Below are 19,689 nucleotides of genomic sequence, written 5' to 3'. Positions count from 1 at the left end.
TTTTTTTAAAAAGGGAACTCACTTTGAGTAAATTTGGATTATGAGCCTGAGATGATTTGAGAAATGAGATCTTTAAAGCCAAGGCTGAAAAGAGTTGAAATTTGATTTCAAAGTGAAATGGCTTGAGAAAAGTGATTTATGGCTTAAATGCCGGTTTTATGAATTTGATGATGTTGAATGGTGGAAGTGCTGTTTTGTTATGGACCGGAATGGCTGTGTATGATTATGAATATTGGCTGGTTTTGGATTGAACCGTGAGCCGGAATGGCTGTGTATGATATTGATTTATGGCTGATTGTCGAATGAATTATGGGCCGTATGGCTGACTATGAATTACAAATTTAAGCCAAATAGCTGAGATAGATGTTGATCCATGGCTGGGACTGAATGAATATATGCTTGAGATACTTGGGTAGTAGCAAGGGTTGAGGTTCATCCCACTTGCTCTAGGTCAGAGACTGTGACGCCTGGGTAGTAGCGGTAGTAGTGGTGATTCCACTCGCTCCAGGTTGAGCTTTTAAACACCCGCCTGGGTAGTAGACGCAATAGTGGTTATTCCACTGGCTCTAGGTTGAGCGGGTAGTAGTAATGGGGTTGTAGCTCAAACCTACTTGCTCCGCGATGGGTGTTTCTGTCCATGGTTAGCTACCAGGACGTGTCGGGTTGGCTATATAACCGACAGATGATATCATCAGCCACTAAGGACAGGCATGCATCATATGCATCTATGTGACATTGTTTGGGTGTGCATATTGTACTTGGTTTGCCTATGTGATTATCTGCTAATTGTTCTACTTGCAATAACTGTTTGTTTGTGTTTGCATCTTCCTACTTGTGTTTGCATCTAGAACTCTATTGGATTGTGGTGGATTGGTTGTGGTTGGATTGTTTGTGCCTAGGGCCGTGGTTGAATGAGATGGACCGATGGTTGATTTTGATTTTGTGTTTCTGGTTTGGAATAAGATACGAAAGGCTATTTTGGTTCAGTATAGATAAACCTTTTTGAAAGGCTTTGATGTTTTGAAAATTGAACGGTTTCTCTTTCAAAAAAGATTTCCGACTTTACTTTTATTGAAAACCGTTGTTTTTGAAAAGAGGCATAAGACGGTTATTAATCACTGGTACGGTTTATCTTCATGTATCCTATTATAGTAATTCCCAAAAACCCTCTACTGAGAACCCTTTCGAGGATGATGTTCTCACCCCCTACATTTTTCCCCTTTCAGGATATGGGCGCAAAAGTCACGAAGAGTTTACTTATTTGTTATTGAGATGCTCTATATTGCTTTAGATTATTATTTTTGTACCCTCGCCTTTATCTTGATTTATTCTGTAAGAGGGATAGGAATTGTATTGGGTAATGTTTGTAATATTATTTATGTATATGTATGTATATATGTATGGATGTACTCTTTATGAGTTTCTGTAAGTTGTATGGTATGTATGGATGTACGTTGTATTGCAAAAGTATTTTTGGAAACGGTATTGCGGTTTAAAGTTTTAAACAGACTCATATTTTAGTATTAAATAGTATAAGTGTCGTCGTAATGTCCGAGCTATCAGAGTTGCGCGGTCGGAAGCGTGAGCTTTGGTAGTTAGGGTGTTACAGATAGAGTAGAAGATGACTCAGCTTTCTGTTTTGATTTACTTTTATAGTCTCTCACTTTTATATATTTTTGTTGTCTTAAAGACTTGTATTTTAAAAACTTTGAGAGATAGGATGTTAACTATTTTAAACATAAAAATTCTGTTATATTCTATTTGAGTTAGTTAGCCTAAACTCCACAGGCTGTGACTAGTTCTTTTTTATGTGTATATATATATATAAAACTTGTTTACTCTATGTATTATGTTTATCTTTTGTACCAACGCGATTGGTTTTGCGTGTGAACGTTTTGCATTTTTGTATTTCTGTTTTTCCTTTGCTCTTGAACTCTTATTCTTTCATTAAATTTTTAGTGTATGATATTTTTTAATTATATTATTATATGAGTTTTAGAATTATCGTGGTGTTTTATCGTCCATTATTTTACGGTTAGAGATAAAGTTTGGGATGATAGAGGGTTAGCCGGGGATTAATTGAATTACCACTAGAAGATATTTTCTATATGTATAGCCGTTGAAACTAATAGTCATTAGCGCAGTATAATACACAGCCTTATGTATAAGCTTTGTGTTGGGTGGGAAATACACTTTAATATTAGCAAGCATATTCCTCTTCCTTTCTTCATCTTCGTACCACCCTATCCTAAAGGATTATTACACTGTTCTTTGACTAATCACTAACAGCTATTTTCCTTTTTTTTTTTTGGTGTATTTCTTATACCAATAAACATTTCTTGCACTTGACTCCAAATTACCGTGTGCTTTCCCATTCAATTCTTTTATCATTTTCTTATTAGGTAGTAAGTTATTCTCATTCCCCCACTCAAAAAGGATTCCCAGTTCATACTTGTAATATGGGCGATGCTTGAAAACTACATAACAATCCTTTTCGTTGTTTGCAATGTGTTCGAAAATCAGTCTTGGAACTAAATGACTGGCCATTTTGATTTCAATGATAAGAAATTTCATTTCAAAAGTTTCATGATTGTATAATTTCCTACCAATAGCGACAAGCACTACTTCGGATCTGTTGAAGTAATAATAACGTATATTTTATCATGAATCATATTTAAAACTCGACCTATTCATACTAAAGTCACATGGCTAAAATTGAAATTAAACCAAAAGATATATAGGCTAATAATGCTATATGTTTGTGCATTAAATTGGTATACAAATTTTTAAATAAACAATTTACAATAATTAATTAATCATGGCTTGTTTTCATTTATTTTAACTAGATGCATTTTCGATCTCCACTATCATATTTTAACTACTAAATTAAGTGTAAAATATCACTATATACATATATCTGCGATCAAAAGCCTGAACAAAAGGAGCACTAAGTTATTGTTAAATAATCTTTTTATGTGGTAACTAATAAGTATATCAACTTGTTGATCTTTCACATTTTGGAAAAAGAAATTGTAATAAGAAAAAGTCTAAAGAGCGAACAGTTTTATTAAAATTTGACCAGTACTTAATTTAATTAACAAAAAAAATTGATTAATTTTATATTTTTAAATATAATCTTACACCATTAAAAATATTAATAATAATTAATTAATTATTATAAACTACAAAATTTATTGGCCCTTAACGCTCCTTATTGTAATGATATAATGATGAATTGTTACTGAAACTTACTTGAGAAAGACATATATATTCTAAGAAAGTGACCCAATAAGGGATAAGGGAGGAAAAGATGATGCTTTATTATCTTCAAACATAATTATAGCATGTTACTACCATTTATTTGATCTTTTCAAACGACACGAGAGGACAAGCTATGGTGCATATATATGCTGGAACCATATTATTGATAACACTTATCATCAGTTACTGAATGCATCAACCGCTCTACCTACCGACATTCCAACTCTTTGAATTGCTATTGCAACTTGTAAATTATATAAAGATTATGGGTAAATTATTAAAATAAGTACTGTAAATTTACATTGCTGACAAATAACTTTAAAAATGTGAACGAAAAAATATTTTTAAAATATTTAAAAAAAGTAAAAAATAATTAAATATTAAATATATATTTTAACAAGATTTAAAAATAATATTTTGATATAATTTTTTACAGATATTATTAAAAAAATTATTTTCATCTTTAAAATTTGATAATTTTATGTTAATTAAATTTTAAAATAAATCATTATGATGACCAAATTTTTTAAATAAATAAAAGTTTAAAAATCAAAATTTGTTCTATTTTTTTTGTATATCTTCTAAATATAATTATTTAAATATTCTCATAAAAATTTGAATCAAATATATAAATTATTTGTTAAATAACAAAAATTATTTTGTTATTTATAAAATATAATATATATTAATTATTTTTGTTATATTTTTAAATAATTTAAAAACTTATTTATCGTTCTTATTTTTAAATGTTATTTTTGTCTAAATTTTAGAATACTATTTTAGTAATTTAATCAAAACTAAAGTAGAATTTGTCTCTCTTAACACCAATATTTTCTACAACACTTGTGGAACATTAAACTCTAGCGAATCCAAAAAAAATTGATTTATATAGATTTTCCTTCACGTTCATCATGATCTTCTTCCTTTAATTCAAAGAAACTAGCAGGCAGCTTCCCCTTCACGTTCTATTTGCTTGCCATTTAGATATCTTAAGTCGTTAGCGAATACTAATTACATGAACGTACCTTTAAAAACCCCATGGTCATAGCTACTAGCCACATTTTTTCTTATTGATCATGTTAATATGAGTCACAAAAAAGCTCTTTCGCAGGGAAGCATACCCTTTTCTTGGGAGGACAAACCCGGAGTTTGTAAGACCCCCAACAATAATGAGTGCTCTCTACAGAAAATATCACCTTCCTCCTTACCACCACCATTTCCTAGCCACGTGGACTACTCAAAGAAGAAGATTCCTCTGCCTCCTTATCCGTTGTCACAACCACCTCCTCTTCCTCGTAGAAGCACGTCGAGGAAGGGCTTTAAGCGGCAGGATGACCCTTTTCTTGTTGCTTACAAGGAGTGTACCAAAGGTGAGAAAAATGGCAAGTTACTCGACAAAAATAAAAGAGGTGTTGGATTCAATTTTAGCCCAAGGAGAATCAAATTCACTCTTTCTTGTAGAAGTATCAGTGATGCAAGGGACGATTATGTAATGCAACCTGTTCGTATTCCTATGGTTAGAACTCGTGCGTTGTTAACATTGGAAGATGATCACAAACAATCTTTTAACCATGGAACATGGCTGTGATTTGTTTATCTGTTATTTTGTTTCCTTTCAAGATTTGCAAGATAATTATGACTTTTAACATATTTATTATATACAATTATTTAAATATTGTTTTCTTCCTATTTTAATTTGGTTATGTATACTACAATTTGTACGTACATCAATTCGGGTTAAGGAGAAGTTTGTGAGAGTCAAGCTTTAAACAACCATAAGTCCATAACAAATAGTTTGCAAAATTAAAATGATAAAAAATTGAACACCAAAGTAAAACAATAACTATTAGAGTAAAAGAATAAACCTCCATTGACTATGTGGTCACTCTTTATCCAGAGAGGTGGCTAAGAGTGAGCATAGTGAAAGAAGAGCACGTCTTTCACTAATAAACTTCATTGGCACTTAGTAGAATTAGGTGAGAGGAATGTATTCCAGCTATTTTGGTGATTGAATATATAAAAACTATACCTATTATTCATTTTAGATTAAACGGATCGTTGGTGGCATAGATACTTGCATATATAACTGTGTTTTTACAAATGTTTTAAAAAATATTAAGAATAATATTACGCATTTAAGTTTTTTTTGTAATTAAATCTAATTAAATTGGTCTAATATAATAAAAATTAATTATAACTAATATTATTCTAACTTTTATTTAATTTGATTAAACTTAGTTCATAAAAGTACTTAAATGTATAATATTATATAAATAAATATTTAAATGTTATTAAATGTCCATATTTTGTTTTTAAAAAATCATCTGGTAACAATATTTAGTTTGAATTTAGATGTCATAGTACTTTCGGAATCTAAAATTTTTTATGTCGTGATCGACCTCATGGGCTATAAGGACCAAAGACAAAGGTTTGGAGAGCTAAGCCAGTAAAGTAATTTCAAAGATTAGTATCATGCATTAAAATTATTTTTAAAATTTTAATTATATTAATTATATTTTTGATATTGATAAAAGTGCATCATATAGATATCTTTAAAATTGGTAAAAATATACCATGTTAGTTCTTGATCCATTTTTTATTAATAGTGTGCTAATGTGGCTTGATGAAGTGGATTATTAGTACCACGTCACTTTATGGTTTGGTCACGTATAATGATATAATGACGGGTCAATTAATGACATATGTCATACTGATATGGACACATGTGCCACATGTTGTAATATTATTTGATTATGTATTGTATTACGTGTTATAACATTATTCATCCACATAGTATCTACTATGTTATAATTGTATATGCACCAAATTGGTCTCTAATTTTGTATTAAATGACTCATTTTAGTAGCTGAAATTGAATGTCGTGCATTAAATTAGTCTCTTTATAAATTTTTTTATTTTTTTAATTTAAAATTTTTAATATCTATGAATGCACTAATTTCAATTCTATTTTTTACATGTTTAAATCCAAGTATTTTTATAAAATATTTTAAAATTTTAGTTTTAATTATATATTTTTTTCTAAAATAATTTAATATTAATAAATTTTATAATATATAAATATGTTATTTTTTAAAAAAATATATGATTGATTAAATATACTTTTTATTTTTGTGAAAAAATACTTACGTATCAAGAATTAAAATATAGATTTTTTATTTTTGTCAGTTTCTATAAATTAAAATATATGTTTTTTAGACTTAAAAAATATGTTTTTTAAATCAATCGTATAATTTTTTTTATTAAATAACATAATTATTGTTACAAGCTGAACTTTAAATTGATTATGATAGTAAAAGTGTTTGAATTGCATTCTCGTCAAGGCCTCCATTCTTTGATTTTTTTTCTTTTTAATTTTTGGGACATAGATCCTACCCATAAGTAAGGGTGGAAATAGGTCAGGTGACCTGCCAGGAACCTACAACTTGGTCTAACTTGTTATAAAATAGGCACAAATTCAGACTTTTATAAAGGTCTTAATATGTTAATAAAGCAGGTCCAAACTCACTAATTAGTCTTATTGACCTGTCAGACATGCCTGGATAGGAGCAGAGCTAGATAAAATATTAGAAGAGGCAAAAAATATATACACAATAAAATAAGACTAAAATAAAATTTTAATGGGGACTAAACTGAAATTTATATATAATTTATATATAAAAAAATAAAATTAGAGGGGACCATTGCCCTTTTTCCTATAATGTAGCTCCGCCCCTGTGCCTGAGCTTGTTAACACATAATTTTATATATAAATAATATTTTATTATTAACAAAATTATGAGATATTTTAAATTTATTATATTTAATTATAAATACTTTTGTATATTTTAAATACTTTAAAAGTTTAAAAATTCTTATAAATATTAAATATAATATATAACATATAAATATTTTATTAAAAAATAGATTTTTTAAATAATATTTTTATTTTTAGTAAAAAAAATTATCAAGCCTTTTAACAGGCTTCAAACCAGGTCAGGTTGAATAACATGTCAAGTTTAGTACTTTAAAAAAAATCTATAGCAGATTGCAAGTTAGACTCAGACCAATTAACTACATAACATGTCAGGCCTAGCCACGAAGCCCCAAAAATCGCGAGCCATGTACTTTATTAATAAAGTCATGCGCTGGGACTTGTGCGTACGCACATGAGGTTGTGCGTATGCACACTTCAGTGTGTGCTTTTCCTTTATTTTCTTCATGTGTTCTCCTCTTTTGCATACTTCCTTTCACTTTTGTCTAGCCATTCTTACCTATTGGACCTGAAATCACTTAACCAAACATATCACAGCATCTAATGGAATAAAAGTGAAATTAAAATAATCAATTTAAATACAAAAACCCATGTTTTCACATTTAGGTTCAAATTAGAGAGAAATCACAAAAGTATGCTATTTTGGTGAATAAGTGTGAGTTTATGTGATGAAATCCATCCAATTCAAGCAAAAAATTATCATCAAATATGGACTCATCATTGGTAAACCCCAAACTTCTAATAACTGTAATGACTTGTTCTCCAATGCATCTAGGCTCTACAAGTATAGTTAAATCAGGTTTGTGTTAGTTAGCGACTCCTTTAAAGATATGACTAATGTAACACCCTCACTATCGAATGTCACACTTCCGACTGCGCCATTCTGATAGCTTGGGCATTACGACAACTCTAAATATATTTAATACTAAAATAGGAGCCTGTTTAAAACTTAAAACCGCGTAACCTGTCAAAAATATTTTTTCGTCGAAGACATAAATATACATATATATACAAACAAGATATATATATATATATATATATATATATATACACAACACTAGATTACAAACTTACATTTCATAATTTCCTATCCCTCTTACAAGCTTAATAAAGATAAAGACGAGGAAAAAATAATAGCTAAGATAATACAAGAATACCGAATAAACAGAAAATAAACATAACTCTTCTAAAGTTTCGTCGTCCATATTCTGAAAAGGGATAACCTGTAGGAGAGTGAAAACGTCGTCCTCGCTTGTTCTCACTATAGGTTTACAAAAATTGATATAACAAGAAACGTAAAATACAATTATCCTTTGAGTATAGTGATCATTGCTCGTCTTATGAGTCTTCCCAAAAACTTTGGGACACATTCGAAATTCAGAAAATCCCTTTTTGAAGACTTGATAAATTTCTCAAATATTTTAAAACAAAACCTTTTTTCTTTCTTGTAAAATTTGAAAAGTTTTTCCTAGACAGTATGAATGACCAACATGTCCCAAACATAGGTTCAATTAAGTCTATGCTGTAAGAGTTTGATTTTTCATACTTTTCTAGACCGCAACCATGAAAGTAGTTATCTACGTAGTATAAATGATCATCCTGTTCCAAGCATAGGTTCATTAAGTCTATGCTGAATCGGTCAGATACTTTATACAAAACTAGAACTCAATATATCAATCAATCACGGCCTCAAGCCCATCCAATCCAACACAGCCCCCAGCTCAAACAACTCAATCATCAACCAATTCATCACAAACCAACCAATCAAACACAATCACAATTAATGTAGTTCAAACATAATCAATAGCAATTACAACAATTATAGCAGTTAGCAGTTAACATAAGTATTCACATAGGCAAACTAATTACAATATGCACACCAAAACAATGTCACATAAATGCATATGATGCATGCCTGTCCTACTGGCCTTGACCTCACGTGTCGGTTACGTTGCCAGACCAGACTCGGATAAGCGGGATCCAATCACCGTCCTTACCCGTAGGTACCATAGACAAGCGGGATTAAACCACCGTCCTTGCCTAGAAACACGCAAGCGGGATCAAACCACCGTCCTTACATGGGCGCTGCACCCTCGACAAGCGGGATTAAACCACCGTCCTTGCCAGGTGCTAGCGACTTATCAACAATCTCATCTCAGCATAAACAGGACGAACCCGGCCCTTATGCCTACCAAACCATAACTCATCAATCTTGAGGACATCCATAATCAATCAGGCTCAATAACTTATTTCAAATTCATTCTTAGCCCATTTTCTTTTAAATAACAAACGTATTCAATTTACATCTTGCCGAGAATCACTTTTCAAAACGGAGCCACTTTCCACATGTTTCCAACACTTCTGAAAAATCACAAAACCATGCCAAATTCAAAATCTCTTTGAAAGACTCAAAATCATTCATTTCTAAATCAAGATTTGGTCATAAAATTTCTCAGTGGAGTCTCAAGACTTCAGGGGAGAATAACCTAACTCATTTCTTAAATTCCTTGAAAACCTCCGAAACCTGAAGTTCTTGATATGAATAATTAAAAGTAGAATTTAAACCAAAAACCAAGTCAGGTATCCAAATATTCCGAACCAATTTCAAAACCACTAACTTAACCAAAACCAAATCATTTAAACCAAACACCAATTTTTAGTTTCATTCTCAAATCTGTTTCCAAAGGCTTGAAAAGTGTTTCAGTGCCACTAAATCAAAGTTTCAGAAAATACTTCAACCTTTTCTTAAAATGTTGTAAAGTGAAATTAGTTAATCGAACTCCATTAAAACTCCTTCAAAATTTGTTTATTTGATCAAATTCCAAACTTGATTATTTTCATCTTTAAATCGACTTTAGAACATGGTTCTCTTCTAAAATAGTTTACATTCAAAATATAATAATTTTCTTAATAAAGGGGTTCAAAACTAATTCATTTATCGGTAATACAGTTCAAGGCATAACCCATTCTCTTTTTAAAATACCGTATCAAATAAAGTTTCAGATTTTATAGAAATTTTGGTAGCATCTCCCCTAAAACTTGGACTTTGCCACCCTGTCCGGGTCCCAACCAAACCAATCCTCAACTCTTTCCAACAGGTTCAAGACCAAATTAGTTTCCAATAAAACAAAAACTCAACTTTCAGAATATCAAAAACCATTTCAAATCAACCAATCCAGAAATCTCCAATTTATCAAAAGCAGACATTATTTCAATCAAACAGGCAACCATATTCATTCAAGACAAAATCAAAAATACGTTTCGCACAACATTTCTATTTATAACAATTTCTAATTTAAAATAAATTAGTTTGTATAAAAAGCCCCTACCTCGACTCGTTGAAAACATAACCCAAACACATCAACCGAACTCTTTCTTCTCAGCCCGGAACCAACGACAACCACAAACTCAGCCCCTTATCACTTTTGCAGCACTTACAGCAACTTAAAAGCGGCATTCAACATACAGAACTCGAACCTACGTTACCAAAACTCATATTTATTAACCAAACACAACAGAATACTAACACGAGGCTTTTCGAACATACTTACTTACCGAAATAACACAATGAGATAGCTGCGATTCCGAACCGACCGGGCAAAAAGCTCCGGTAGATCAACTATAATAACCACGGAGCATCAAAACCTTCTTGAAATTCCAAAAGAACTGAAATCAAACTTAAAAATATTACGGGAGGTGGAACTCAATGGCAGCAGAGGCGTTCCTGGCGACAGAAGCTCGGCCCAGAGCTCTGGCGGTGGTCCCGGAAGTCACAGAACCACTCCCGACAATCAGAAATACAGAGACGCAGCTTCCTTCTCTGGCAGCGACACCTGTGGCGATAGGAGCGGCGGTGGCTGGTGTAGGTCTCCCCTCTCTCTGCTCCCGTGCTTTCTCTCCCTCTTACTCTATGTGGTTGGACACGACGGCATGGCGGCGGCGACTCCACACGTGGCGGTGACAGCGTCGGCTTTGCCTCCCTCCACGCGCCTCAATCTCCCGTCAGTCTCTCTCTCACCCATCACGACACTTTCTCCAATAGCGGATCGGCGGCTCTGTGGTGATGATGTGGCAGGATGCGATGGTAGCTGAGCACGGCGGTGCATCCACACGCGACTATGACACTGGTGGCGTTGGCTTCCCCTGGCGACGACGAAGACGGCATGGCTGTAGCGGCTGCATGACGCGACAGGGACTGGGCGGCTCCTCCAGCATCGCATCTTTTCCCTCCTCCTCTCGGTGATAGAGGCGCGACTCATGGCTCCGTGGATGGGATGACCATGGCGGCGCAGATTGGGTAGCAGCAGCGACACGACCTCCTTCTTCTAATCCCATTCTGCTTCGTTTTTTCCTTCGTCATTGCAGCGTTGCTGCTGCTTCTGGGTGTGTTGTGCGCTGCTGTTGAGAGTAAAGAAGAGGGGTTGGGGGTGTGGCGGCTGAGGGTTAGGGATTAGGGTTTCATTTTTTGAAAATTAGGGTTAAGTTAGGGGTAGTTTTGTAATTTCAAATAAAAGTGGGGATAATATAGTAATTAGGAATAAATTTTAATCCAACAATAATAATGTATAAAAATACTATTTGTTCATCAATTTTACAAATTACTTTCAATAAAATGTTCAAATCCAAAAATTAGAAATAATATAATTAATTTTTCTATTTTCCAAAACAGCAGTATTAATATTTTTAAAATATTAATTATTTTGTCCAAATCATGTAAAATTCCTATTATTTCATAACTGCCAACTTTGTAATTAAATATTGAAAATAATCCAATAATCATAAAATTAGATAAAATTCTGATTTAAATAGCCAAATCTCATTATTTTCGAATTTCTATAACTTTAAATTATAAATAGAAAAATAATCCATAAGTATAGAGTTTGGATAAAAATCTTAATTTATTTCAAATTCAGTTAATCAAAATTGCCTTTAATTATTTTCAATAAAAATGATTTTTCTGAAAATAAAACTGTAAATAATTATATGATTTGAGATTAGCTCAAAATAGGACTTTTCAAAATTCTTGGATCTTACAACTAAAAACTTTGCTAATCACACCTCTTACATTCTAATTGAGAATAATATTTAAAATAAGATAGAAAGATAGGAGAACCATCAAAAACCACATCTTCTAAGTCGTAAAGCAGTACCTAATTAATCTGCATCTCCTCTTCCTTTAACCCCTCTGTGGATGGGATAGTGAAATTTATGCCTTCTAAAAAAATATCTTTCATTTTTAAGTCTCTTGTTACATTCTCTCCTCACCTTGCACTATTGGATCAGGAGATTTTTTTTTGTGGAGGATTAGTCTGCTAAGAAATGTCAACCTCTTCCTCCATGTGATCTATAGTTGAAATTTTATAATTATTTTCTTGCCAATTATCTTGATGGTGATTAAATATTTTCCCTTGCATTGTATTGCTTTGATTTAATCCGTCTTCTTTGCTTTCATTTGTATCATTTGGATTGACCTATTTTTTTTCTAACTATTTTTGCAGCATGGTTCTGTGTAAGTTCCTCCAAAATGTCCCGGTTCTCTTCTTGCTTTTCTTTTTGTTTTTGGTTCATGTTGTTTGTCGATTTCGTCTTTAGTACTTCATTAGTTGTCTTCCTTTGTGTTTTTAGTTGTTTCTTCTAATCTTGTGCTTCCATGGTTGTAGCTTCTTCATTTTCGCTCTCAACTTCTTCTACCTCTTGCAGCTGCAATCTGGAATTATTTATATTTTCGCCCCTTGCTTTGCTGGTTCCTGCTCCATTTTTGTTGTCACCCTCTTTTTCTCTTTTTTTCCCTCTTTTTGATCTTTGAAAAATCAACCATGGCTCAAAATTATCACTTGGATGTTGTACAATTTGTTTTCTCTTATCCTTTGCTCTATTATCTTCCTTTTTCTTACTTTCTTCATATTGGCCATCTTGATTAGATATAATTCCACCTTCTCCCTACTAATTTTCTTCAATTTCACTCCCTTTTTATTCCCTTCTCATTATACAGTTTTTCTGGTTATGGTCAATTTTTCCATATAAGAAACATATTTGGTGTAGGCCCTTGTATTCCACTTTAAAACAATCATCATTAATCTTATATTTACCTATTAACAGTTTACTTAGATCTATTTCTACACAAAGTTTTGAAAATGCTCTTATTTTTTAAAGCATATTTCTATTGTATAACTCAATTGTCAGACCTGGAAGTCTCACTTATGCTGTAATCTTATCTGTTGTAAAAGAGGATTAAAATTTGGTTTTCAGCAACTCACAGCTAGGTAATGGTCATAGATTTTTCATGATTCCTCCAAAAGAGCATAGTCTAAATCTTCTTGTGAGTATAATTTAACTAAGTAAAAATCATGACCCAAGTCTATAATTACATCTATGTCTCATTTGCCACTCCACATGCTTTCTAACCTTCTTTTCATAACTATATATCCTATTTTCTTCCCACCAGTTTGACTATCAATGAATTCCACCAAGGTTTTCAAAGTTTTCTGATGGTTTCTTTGTAAGACCCAAATTTTCTGAAGTTAGATTAAGAACTAGTTTTGATATATTTTAATTGGTCAAAGTTCTTTTTTTAGAAATTATTTTATTAAGGGTAATTGAATCAAGTTTTGATAATTGAATTAGAATTTTTATCTAATTTTATAATTATTAGATAATTTCTATATTTAAATTATAGAGTTTAGTAGTTGTAAAAGAATAAGAATTTTATATGATTTAATTTAAATAATTGAGATTTTTTAATTTAATACTTTTTTATAAACAAAAAATTAATTATATTATCTCTATTTTTAAATTAGAGTACTTGATTGAAAGTCAACTAGTAAATTGATAATTAAATAATTTTTTCAAGTAATTTTAAGAGATTAAATTAGATTTCAAATTAATACTCTATATCCTAATTTTATTAAAATTATCTTACTCTAATTAACCCAAAAATTCCCAAATTGAAACCCACTAGCCCTAACTCTAATTTCAATCATCCTCACCCATACTAACACACACACGCCACAGCCCACAAACACAACACACACAAAACACACGCACACCACACTGAGAGGGAAACGGAAGAAAGGAAAGAGAAGATGAGAAGGAGGGAGACGACGCCAGCAGGGCTGGGTGCCGCCTTTGCCACCACTGTCGTTAGAGGGAGATGGGACGCCCAGAAAAGGAGCAGACGCGTAGAGGAGAGAAAGCCAGAGGATAGGAAAAATATGCCTCTGTCGCCGCGTGGAGCCGGAAGCCTTATCACCGTCATCGTCTTGGTTCACCGCCATCGCGCCATGCTTTCGCCAGCTCTGTCACATCTTGTCGTTGTCTAGAATAATGAGCAGAGAGTGAGAGAGAGCTCGCGGTGGAGAGAGAGGAGACACCGTTGTGCTACGCAAAGCCACCGCCGCCGTTGCACGCTCAGTCGCTGCTGCTGGAGATGCGATCACCAAGCCTCTGATCGTCAGAGAACGGTGCTGTTGTTACCAAGATCCGTTGCCGGTAAGGGTATTCTTTCTTCTAGTTTATGTTCTTTTAAATTCTTGGAACATTTTTGTCAATGCATGGTTGTTACAGCCATCGTCATCGAGTTGCATGCAGTTGTTAGAGCCGTTCCTTACCAACGCCACTGCTGCCGAACCATCGGAGCTCTGTTGTCGTTCTTCTTGCTGGAAAAGTACCGACAGCATCACTACCTTGTTTACCCTCAAAATGATTATTTGGCTCTGTTTATGTTTACCGCGATACTATATTACTAATTATGTTCTAATTCCACTTAATATCAATCTCGCGTTAAATCCAAATTATGTTAGGTATGAGTTATTGCTGCTGCATTTATTGTGGTCACTTAGAAATTATCAAGGATACTACTCCATTTTCTTTGTTACAGTAAATTAAACATGTGCCAAAACTATCACTACTAGCGTGCTGATTAATGGTTATTAAGATTTTTGAGATTTTAATGTCTCAGGGTCAAAGTGTTGTAATTGCAAATGGTGAATGTTGTTGTTGCTACCGCGGATTGATAGGAAAGAGATTTATTGCATTTTAATTGCGGCTAATTGATGTAGGAGATTTAAATTAAAAAATGTTTTAAACTTTGAATACCTGATAAGTTTAGTAGATTAATGCAAATGAATGAATGTCAGCAATGTAAATGATTTTCTATTGTGATTGAATATGTTGTGTTTATTAGTGATTGGTTGACTTCTGAATTTTGGTGGGACTGATTGATTTTGTTGTGTTTGAATTTTTCGAAGGATTATTTAGAAGCTTTAGAAGCAATTCTTTTAATTTTTTCGTAAAAGTTTAGTTGGAAAAAAGCTTGAAATGTGATTTTAAAGTTTGAAAATGAATGGTTGATGATAGCTTGGAATATGTAATGTTGTTGTTGAATATGGAAGCCAGTTGGGATTGAATTGAGGGAACCCATGATGGGTGGCAAACTCCAGTGTTTAAAGGATATTCTGCCAGAATTTTTGTACAAATTGAAGAGTTTTAGAAGTTTTGGTTATGGTTTCAAAAATAAGTTTGGTTTGATTAACTTTATCAAAAGAGATATATCTTGAATACTTTTGAAGATTTTAAAGAAATTAGATTTTTATGATTTTGTTAATTCATGATTTTTAACTCATTTGATTTTTAATAATAATAAAAAGAGATTTGATTAACTAACTAAAGATTTAAAATAAAAAAGTAAATTAATTATAAATTCAAGTGTTTGGGAATAGGAGAGTGAGGTTAAGGTTTTAATGGATTTAAGCATAAGAGTTGAGAGAGAGTTATTTTAAGGAATATGATGATAAATTATGTGATGTTTGATTTGGAGAAAAGTCATGAGACAGTTAAGACAAATATTGGGGTTTTAATGAGTCGCTGCATGTTAGGAAGAATGGATATGGTTTAAGCTTTGAACATGGATGAGGTTTGATGGGTATTGATCTCAAAGGAAAAGGGTTTGAGAAGTGTTATTGTGAATTTACTTGAAATTGAGGATTAGGAAAGTTTGGCTTGTCAATCTATAAAGTGATTAATTAGAGAAATATGATTCGATGAGATTGAATGGATTATGCCGTGTTTGAGTTAGATTGTTGTTGGCTATAAATGATTATGTTCTAATTGAGTCAGTATACAACCTTGACCTCGAGTCTAGAGTATCGTATTAGAAATCTCATACTCGCAAGCCTGTACGGCCTAAGTCCAATCCGGTGCCTGTTTGAGTGTGCGGAGTAGAGTTCAGGCGTTGAGTTATTGATGAGTATGATGAGAATTTTGATTTAAGTTGAGACATGTGCGAGATATTATGATTGATGATGATTATGTTATTGATGAATTGATTAGTAATGATTAAGAATGTAGTGTTGGTTCTGGCTGATTATATTTATGTGGGATAATGATTGTGGTTGACGAGAATTATGATGTGACTAGTGGCGATTATGATTATGTTAAATGATAAATTTTATTATGAGATTGACGATGATTGATTATGGCTGAATTGGCAAGGTCTGGCAGTTATCCCTCTTGCATAATGAATTAAATTTGATTGAGAGATGCCTGCTGGTGCAAGAAATTGTAAATCACACTTTTCACAATTCGTACCACTAACCAGCAAGTGCACTGGGTCGTCCAAGTAATACCTTACGTGAGTAAGGGTCGATCCCACAGAGATTGTTGGCTTGAAGCAAGCTATCGTTATCTTGTAATTCTTAGTCAAGATATCAATTATAATTATCAGTTGACTTGCAAATGAACAAGAGAGCATGGATTAAATAATACTTGTTATGCAGCAATGGAGAATATGTTAGAGTTTTGGAGATGCTTTGTCTTCTGAATCTCTGCTTTCTCCCAGTCTTCTTCTTCACGCACGCAAGGTTCCTCCTATGGCAAGCTGTATGTTGGTGGATCACCGTTGTCAATGGCTACCATCCATCCTCTCAGTGAAAATAGTCCAGGTGCGTTGTCACCACACGGCTAATCATCTGTCGGTTCTCACTCATGCTGGAATAGGATCCATTGATCCTTTTGCGTCTGTCACTACGCCTAACCCTTGTGAGTTTGAAGCTCGTCACAGTCATTCAATCCCTGAATCCTACTCAGAATACCACAGACAAGGTTTAGATTTTTCAGATTCTCAAGAATGCTGCCAATGGATTCTAGCTTATACCACGAAGACTCTGATTAAGGAATCCAAGAGATACTCATTTAATCTAAGATAGAACGGAGGTGGTTGTCAGGCACGTGTTCATAGATTGAGAATGGTGATAAGCGTGTTTGAATGAAAACAGAAGTAATTGCATTAATTCATTGAGACACAGCAGAGCTCCTCACCCCCAACAATAGGGTTTAGAGACTCATGCCGTCAGAAATACAAAGTTCAGATCTAAAATGTCATGAGGTACAGAATAAATCTCTAAAAGTTGTTTAAATACTAAACTAGTAACCTAGGTTTATAGAAAATGAGTAAACTAAGATAGATAGTGCAGAAATCCACTTCCGGAGCCCACTTAGTGTGTGTTGGGCTGAGACTTGAGCTTTTCACATGTCTAGGCTGTTTTTGGAGTTAAACACCAGGTTGTAACCTGTTTTGGGCATTTAACTCCAACTTGTAACCTGTTTCTGGCGTTTAACGCCAGAATGGAACATGGAACTGGCGTTAAACGCCAGTTTACATCATTTATATCGAGCAAAGTATAGACTATTATTTATTGCTGGAAAGCCCTGGATGTCTACTTTCCAACGCAATTGAGAGCGCGCCAATTGGACTCTTGTAGCTCCAGAAAATCTATTTCGAATACAGGGAGGTCAGAATCCAACAGCATCAGCAGTCCTTTTTCAGCCTAAATCAGATTTTTGCTCAGATCCCTCAATTTCAGCCAGAAAATACTTGAAATCACAGAAAGACACACAAAATCATAGTAAAGTAAAGAAATATGAATTTTGCATGAGAACTAATAAAAACATATTAAAAAGTAGCTAGAACCTACTAAAAACTACCTAAAAATAATGCCAAAAAGCGTATAAATTATCCGCTCATCACAACACCAAACTTAAATTGTTGCTTGTCCCCAAGCAACTGAAAATCAAATAGGATAAAAAGAAGAGAATGTACTATAAATTCCAAAATATCAATGAAGCTTAGTTCTAGTTAGATGAGCGGGACTAGTAGCTTTTTGCTTCTGAACAGTTTTGGCATCTCACTTTATCCTTTGAAGTTTAGAATGATTGGCATCTGTAGGAACTCAGAATTCAGATAGTGTTATTGATTCTCCTAGTTTAGTATGTTGATTCTTTAACATGGCTACTTTATGAGTCTTGGCCGTGACCCTAAGCACTTTGTTTTCCAGTATTACCACCGGATACATAAATGCCACAAACACATAACTGGGTGAACCTTTTCAGATTGTGACTTAGCTTTGCTAAAGTCCCCAATTAGAGGTGTCCAGAGTTCTTAAGCACACTCTTTTGCTTTGGATCACGACTTTAACCACTCAGTCTCAAGCTTTTCACTTGGACCTGCATGCCACAAGCACATGGTTAGGGACAGCTTGATTTAGCCGCTTAGGTCTGGATTTATTTCCTTGGGCCCTCCTATCCATTGATGCTCAAAGCCTTGGATCCTTTTTACCTTTGCCTTTTGGTTTTAAGGGCTATTGGCTTTTTCTGCTTGCTTTTTTTTTCTTACATATATATATATATATATATATATATATATATATATATATATATATATATATATATATATATATATATCGCCATTTTTTTTCTCGCAAGCTTTTGTTATTCACTTCTTTTTCTTACTTCAAGAATCAATTTTATGATTTTTCAGATTATCAATAATATTTCTCTTGTTCATCATTCTTTCAAGAGCCAACAATTTTAACATTCATAAAATTCAATATAAAAAATATGCACTGTTCAAGCATTCATTCAGAAAAAAAAATATTGTCACCACATCAATATAATTAAACTAATTTCAAGGATGAATTCGAAACTCATGTACTTCTTATTCTTTTATTTTTAGAACATTTTTCATTTAAGAGAGGTGAAGGATTCATGGAGTTATTCATAGCTTTAAGACATAGACACTAGACAATAATGATCATGTAGTAAAGACACAAAACATAGACAAACATAAAGTATGAAAATTGAAAAAAAAACAGAAAAATAAGAACAAGGAAGTTAAGGAATGAGTCCACCTTAGTGATGGCGGCTTGTTCTTCCTCTTGAAGATCTAATGGTGCTCCTCTATGTCTCTTCCTTGCCTTTGTTGCTCTTCCCTCAAGGCTGTTTGATCTGCAATCAAATGCTCTACCATTGAACTATGGACCCTTGAGATGAACCTCTCCATCTCTCATGACTCAGATGTGGAAGCAACTGCCTTTCCTTTCCTCTTTCTAGAGGTTTCTCCGGCCTTAAGTGCCATAAATGGTTATGGAAAAATAAAAAAGTAACGCTTTTTCTACACCAAACTTAAAAGGTTTGCTCGTCCTCGAGTAAAAGAAGAAAGAAGGGAGTAGAAGGAGAAGTGGAGGAGATGGAGGTGTGTGAATGGGTGGGTTTGGAAGAGGAATAGTTTGAATTTGAATGGTGAGGTAGGTGGGGATCCTGTGGGATCCACAGATCCTGAGGTGTCAAGGATTTCTCATCCATGCACCATTTAGGCGTGTAGA

The 19,689-nt window shown here is 33.2% G+C and overlaps 1 protein-coding gene across 1 annotated transcript; it reads left to right on the top strand.

Annotated features, from left to right (window-relative positions):
- Positions 1 to 4,285: 4,285 nt before the first annotated feature.
- On the top strand, positions 4,286 to 4,917 carry LOC130944656 (uncharacterized). Its single transcript, XM_057873086.1, has one exon. The coding sequence runs from the start codon at positions 4,346 to 4,348 to the stop codon at positions 4,847 to 4,849; it is 504 nt and encodes a 167-aa protein (XP_057729069.1). The 5' UTR covers positions 4,286 to 4,345; the 3' UTR covers positions 4,850 to 4,917.
- The last annotated feature ends 14,772 nt before the right edge of the window (positions 4,918 to 19,689 follow it).

Source organism: Arachis stenosperma, chromosome 1 (genome assembly GCF_014773155.1).
Source record: "Arachis stenosperma cultivar V10309 chromosome 1, arast.V10309.gnm1.PFL2, whole genome shotgun sequence".
NCBI classification, from domain to species: domain Eukaryota; kingdom Viridiplantae; phylum Streptophyta; class Magnoliopsida; order Fabales; family Fabaceae; genus Arachis; species Arachis stenosperma.
The sequence above is the reverse complement of the archived record's forward strand: the minus strand, read 5'-3'. Positions and strand labels throughout refer to the sequence as shown.

Bases quoted from the DNA above. Each gene is read 5' to 3' on its own strand.
- LOC130944656 (XM_057873086.1), top strand. From the start codon at position 4,346: ATGAGTCACAAAAAAGCTCTTTCGCAGGGAAGCATACCCTTTTCTTGG.